The 6530-nt window shown below is 34.9% G+C and overlaps 1 protein-coding gene across 1 annotated transcript; it reads right to left on the bottom strand.

Annotated features, from left to right (window-relative positions):
* Positions 1-521: 521 nt before the first annotated feature.
* Positions 522-1186, bottom strand: LOC148253439 (uncharacterized). Its single transcript, XM_088223374.1, has 2 exons — positions 868-1186; positions 522-766 (listed from the first exon to the last, which is right to left on the bottom strand). Exons 1-2 carry the CDS (start codon positions 1184-1186, stop codon positions 522-524), a joined length of 564 nt encoding a protein of 187 aa, XP_088079500.1.
* Positions 1187-6530: the final 5344 nt, after the last annotated feature.

Below are 6530 nucleotides of genomic sequence, written 5' to 3' on the forward strand. Positions count from 1 at the left end.
TCCTCTCAATCAAGGATCTCGATAGTGTATTTCGCATAAGCCATGTCTGAACGGACTAGGTTTTGCTGATGTAGGATGATGTGATAACAATCATTGTGATACCTCTTAAGCATGAAGACATAAAAAACATCATGTAGGCTAGAGAATTTAGGGGGAAAAACAATACAATATGTCACAGGGCCTACATATTCCAAAATCTCAAAAGGTCCAACAAAATGAGGACTCAACATTTCTTTCTTCCTTATATGGAAAAACCTTGAGGAAAACGTGGTCACCAACAGGAAATTCCAAAGGTATCATTTTATTGTCAGCATAACTTTTCTAGTGACTCTGAACGGTAATGAGGTTTTTACGGAAGATGACAACCTTGTCAATGATCTCTTGGATGTAATCCATTCTTGGGAGACTCTTGTTCCCAACTACATTCCAACAAGTAGGGGATCGACAGGGCCTACTAGAGAGAGCTTTATATAGAGCCATACTAATATTAGAGTGATAGCTATTGTTGTAAGCAAACTCAACTAAGGGGAGATGTTGATCCCAACTGCCACCAAAATCCAGTACACGAGCATGCAACATTTCCTCTTGCGTTTGAATGGTTCGTTTAGACTGTTCATCACTTGTGGATTGTAAGCAATGCTGAAGTAAAGGTTGGAAGCTAGGACACCATGGAATCTGAAAATCTTCTCAACATACAACTTGGCCAATTTGTTCGTTAAATTAGTAGTCTTAACTACAAGAAAATGGGTGGATTTAGTCAACCTATCTACAATGAGCCAAATATCATTACGATACGAACTAGTTTTTGGTTGACCCACGAGAAAATCCATAGTCATATGCTCCTATTTCTATTCTGGATATGGAGACCCTGTAGAAGGCCACTGGGTCTTTGATGGTTTGCCTTAATCCTTTGGCAAATGAGAAATTGGAAGACAAATTCAACAATATCCTTTTCAAGACCATGCCACAAGAAATGACACCTTAAATCTCGATACATCTTCGTACTTACAGGATGGATAGACAGCTTGGATGCATGGGGTTCCTTAAAAACATCCAACCTAAACTCAGGGTCGCTAGGTGTCCATATTTGATCTTGAAACGTGTAAAGTCCATCATTAGTTATTCTAAAGTTGCAGGGTTCCTCCAATGCAAACTTTTCTATGTGCTTCAAAATTTCAGGATCCATAGACTAGGCTTCCTAAGTTCTTATGAAGAGATTAGGCTGAATTCAAATTTGGGCAAAGTATGCACCTTCGCTGTAATGATTTAGTTAGACACCTTGAATTGCCTTGAGCATCCTCCTACTATAAATCATCAATTCAGCCCACATGGATGACTCCTTTCAACTAAGGACATCAGTGACTACATTATGCTTACCTGGGTGGCACAGGATCTTGAAGTCGTAGTCTTTCAAGACGTCCATCTAATGCCTCTGTCTCATGTTTAACTCTCTCTCTGAGAACAAATACTTCAGACTTTTGAGATTAGTGTAGATTTTAAAAGTCTGATCATATAGGTAATGACACCATATATTAAGAGCAAAAACTTTTGCAGCAAGCTCAAGGTTATGAGTGGGGTAGTTCCGTTCATGCGGCTTTAGCTGCCTGAAACTATATGCTATTACCTGACCATGCTGCATGAGTACGCATCCTAAACTAACATGAGCCGCACCATATAAACTTGAAATCGATTGGTATTAAGCTTTTTAACATCCTAATGGTAAAGAAGGAAAAGTTGTTTGGTGATCCATGAAGCATGAAAATGAAATCAATCTTCTAGTCTCCCTTAATCTTCTCACAATTTTCCTCATGTTCTATCTAAAAATGAAGAAGTAGAAATTTTTACGAAGGGAAGGGACCATCGATCAACCAAGTGGCCGACTGGTGTCCCCCCCATGTGGCGCATGTGTGCACCCCATGGCAGTCATGCACGTCTGGCTGAGCAAAAATGATGGATAAATGGGATAGTGTATCTGTCAATCGGTCACCAAGTGACCATACACGCGCACAAAACCAATGTTGCAGGCATCCATGATGCGATTGCCCTGCGTGCGCAACTAGCACGCAAGCGCAAGCCATTCTTGCGTGTTCGTGGGTTTTCCCTTTGATTTTTCTTTTTTTCACTTTATTTTTTTTCTAAATTTTATATTTTTTTGTGCAAAATAATTAAAATTAAAACTAAAATTAAATCATGCATATAATTTAAAGGCTAATAAAATTAAAATTAACGTTAAAACATCATGAATTACAAAAATATGTATTTTAAAAACACGACATCCAAATATAGAGATTCTAAGGTATTATAATAGTTGTAGGTTGGGATCCCTTCTGCCATCAGGATATATAAGTTAGAGTAGTTTTGCTCGAAGCTCTATAAAATCCATAAATAAATCAAACTATTTGACTGTCTTTTTGAGATTGTTGATAGTTATTCATGCTGGATTGCCATTGTTTGACTATCTAATAATTATGGTTTATATGTCAATATGTGGTTTTGATATACTTCTCATCATTATGTCATACTGCATAAAGTTAGTTTATTGAACTATGTGTGCTTTCAACTGTTATCTTTTCATTTTACTTTTATTGGTTTCTTTTCTTTTTACATATGTTTTTCACTATTTTATTTAGAGCCTTATAATTTGAAAATGGTTTTCCGAATAGGTACACTATTTCTTTAAAAACCAATGTTTTCAGAAATACTTAAATCAATCATGCTACAGTTTTTTCTAGGGGTAAGTTCATGATGGTATGCTTTGATATTATTAACTTTGGAAAATTTTGGTAGTGTAATTTAAATAATATTCCCTTACTGGATTTATTAGAACTCATCCCAATCCATGTCCCCCTCAATGTGGAAAATGATGATTCATTTGCTAAGTTCCCCATTGAGCTTGTTTAGATTTGTTCTCAGACCTATAGGAGGATTTAAGTGCATTTGTATGTTTGCACTCTAATGAACCATGATTATTTTTATAATGGAAGAAGTGGCTCAATAACACGTTGTATCTATGTATTTTTTCAGCCACCTTTTTGGCCTTATATGTATTTAGAACATCAAATATTTTGTAAGGGATGTATTTTGTTCCATTATACATATAATTTTCATGCACTCGTACTTACCTTTACCCCACCGTGTATCAGAATGTCACAAGAAGGCCAAGGGGGTTGACTAGATTGTGCCTCAGCCTAGAGGAAACTCTAGAGCCAAACTGGGCTTAAGGGCCCCTGTTTTGGGCTCAATATCAAATAGAAGGACCATAACTGATCTAAGGTTTGGGTTTGGGTTGTTGGACCCTCATCGGGCCTGAGTCAGGTAGGTCTTCAAGCCCTTACATGTTGGGTTAGTATGAGACTCTCATCAGGCTAAGTAGAGTGATTGTCAAGCCCTCACGGGCTTAGTGAGTGTGAGGTTCTCATTGGACCATGGGTGAGGTGAGTTATTGGGCCTTCTACAGGTCGAGCTAGTATAGGATGTTAGTAGGCCTTTTGGGCTGAGAGGTATTTTGGTCTTTATGGACCGGGCCAGTAGGCCTTTGTAGGCTGAGGTTGTAAGGTCGGATGGACTGAGCTAAGGTGAGGCGCCATTGGGCTAAGGGGTTCAGTGGACCCTTATCGAGTTTGGGTTAGGTCTATTAAACCTTATTGGGTTTGGGTTAGGTAGGTTGGACCTTTATTGGGCTGAACTAATCAATGGACCCCTACTAGGTGCGGGTTTAGTTAGTGGACCCCTTTTAGGTTTTATTTCAATTCCTTGAGCCTTAGTAGGCCCAACCAATTGGGATTCAAGATAGTTTTGAAGTTGGATAAATGATGGGTTTTAAGAACCGTTTGATGGACCCAATGGGTTGAAATGAATTTTAGCGACTATGAATTTGATGGTGATTCTATAACTGTTAAGAAAATGAAAAGACTGAAATCTATTTAACCGTTATCACTAAGAGGTGACTGAATATAATTGCTACCAATTGTTGGTGAACTGCTCCCTGTGAATTGTATTGGCCTTCCCTCTGACGAGTGCAGATCATGATTTATTGCAAGGTTATAGTGGCAAAGTACTACCGTGATTATAGTTTCTAACTGTATTACTGTAAATCAAATTAAACTGTTTCCCATTCACATCGATAGTCGGGGATCCCCTATGCCCTCTATTGATATAGGTCAGAATGACTTCCCGCAAAGATTTGTAAAAATCTGGATTAAAACCAATGAATTGGTATAGCTTGGATTGTTGTCAGTTGCTCTATCTCTTAGATAAGCCTTTCTTGTGTTAGTTATGTTTATCACTATTTGATCTTGTCATGCCATGTTTTAGATATGCTTATATGTATTACATATGTTTTTCACTGTTTCGTCTTACTGCTTATGATTTGATACTTATATTTAAAATAAATAAATTTCAACTAATTAAAAGCAAAAGGTTTATAATAGTATTTTAAATAGACTTAAAATAAGCTTTCTGATGGTAAGTGTTATTGATTGTATTAAATTTCTACTAAACAAAAGCAACTTTGAAACTTTAGTAGCATAACTTAAATACTATTTCCCTTACTGAGTTCTATGGAACTCACCCTAACCTATTTTCCCTCAGACGATGAGGTAAGTGAAGAATCGCTCCTTGAGTTGCCCCTTGAAGCTCGTTTGGATTAGTTCGCGGACTCATAGTAGAGGTTTAAGTGCATGTGAAAATCTCTACTCCGATGAACAAGTATTTTGTAATGAGAGAAGTGCCTCGAACAATGTCTGTATTTATTTTGTTAGCCAACTTCTCGGTCTGAGATCTATATGAACATCATATTTTGTAAGGGATGAATATTACTTCCGCTGTATAATTCTTTTATGCACTAATTATCTGTTATGTTATCGAATACCATTACCCCATTAGTTACCGAGATGTTGCAGAATAACTTAATATAAATCGATATATTGAAGTCTTGAATTATCACGTACCTAGAATTTACTACCAATAGATTGCAAAATAACTAGTAAATATATAATCTTTTAGAATTTTTCTAAAATGCAACAAGCCATTAAAAAATCTAAAATTTGCTATGAACAAGTGAAGCATCCTAAGAACCAACCAATATTTCAGTTGATATTATAAACTGCAATCTTTTCCTTATCTAATGACCTATACATGTGAAAATGATTAGAACCATAATTCAATAGTTTCCTTCATAAAATGACTTTGCCACTAAAATAATATTAAAAAATAGAAGTAAAAAGTTAAAAATAAAATGAGATATTTAATTAGATGTTAAGATTCATATTAATAGAAAGGGGGCCTTGCCCCAAGTAAAATAATATTACTTCAAAATAACTAATCCAAAAATTTCAATTGCAACCTTGATAGGATAATGAATAGAAGATTAACTTTATAAATAGAACTTGTAACAATCCACTTTCTCATATAAAAAATGAGTGCTATCACACATATAGGACTTGATAAAAAGTGCAACAATATGTTAAAATTTAAACTTAATTATACATCCCTTGACAAAATTTTGAATCATGTGGCTAACAAAATCTTTAATAATGTTTCTACGGCAAAACTTAGATCTACTTTACAAAAAAAATTTCCCAGAATCATAAAAAGGATGCTTCCAAGTCTTCATTTGACCATGAACTTGCTCTTGATTTTCCTATATTGAAAATGATAAAAAAGAGTGAGTCACCATATGCCTAGTAAGAATAATTTAAGACACTAATATGAAGACCAAAGATAATATATTGATTTAACCCCTTTTACCTTTACTCTAAAGTTACAAATCTTTCACAACGATCTAATTTCAATACTCTTAAAACACTACATCATTCTACAAATCAACTGATTTCATTTCTCATATACTTCAGTTACTTCAAAAGATATTCCACAATAGCATAACTTACCTTTCCATAATTACTTTCGATTCATTCTCAATCTTCTCACATTCATATTAATTGCACATATTCACATATAGAATACCATTCCTTAAACACATATTCATATAACATTAAATTCTCATTGTTCACCAAACACAACCAACACACATGCATAAATCCATATTGTTTCATACGATAATATTTAGTCACAATCACAGGAGGAAATAATACTCACACTATCAACATGGACCCAGTTATAGTTACACATTCACATGTCATAGTTACTATTATAGTTATAATAATAGTTACGATTCACATTGTCCCCCAGGAAAACAGTCAGTTATAATTATAATTACATTCATAGTTATGATGCAATAACTATTCCATGAGATAGAGTTCATAGTCATTCCTATTCGATCTTAGATTGTACATTTACTCATATCTCCCAGATAAGGAATCTTAATTGCCTACCATAAATACTTCCTAATACGATTTCTTTTAAAATTACATTTTGATCAACTAAATTATTATCTTCATTAAAATTTCGGGTGAATCCTATCTCTTTACTTCCAAAAGTCTAATTTATTAATTCACAATTCACCGAACTCACTAATCCTCAATTTATCTCGACTCCAAAGATCACCTAAGGATCTTGATTCTCACATTTTA

The sequence above is a fragment of the Carica papaya genome, chromosome 6 (genome assembly GCF_054855325.1).
Source record: "Carica papaya isolate Zhongbai chromosome 6, ASM5485532v1, whole genome shotgun sequence".
In the NCBI taxonomy this organism is placed as follows: Eukaryota; Viridiplantae; Streptophyta; class Magnoliopsida; order Brassicales; family Caricaceae; genus Carica; species Carica papaya.

Excerpts from the sequence above, each read along its gene's own strand:
- LOC148253439 (XM_088223374.1), bottom strand. The coding sequence starts at position 1,186 with ATGGATCCTGAAATTTTGAAGCACATAGAAAAGTTTGCATTGGAGGAA. Across the intron at positions 767-867 it reads ACCCAGTGGCCTTCTACAGG|ATAGGTTGACTAAATCCACC; the intron begins GTCTCCATATCC and ends GGCTCATTGTAG.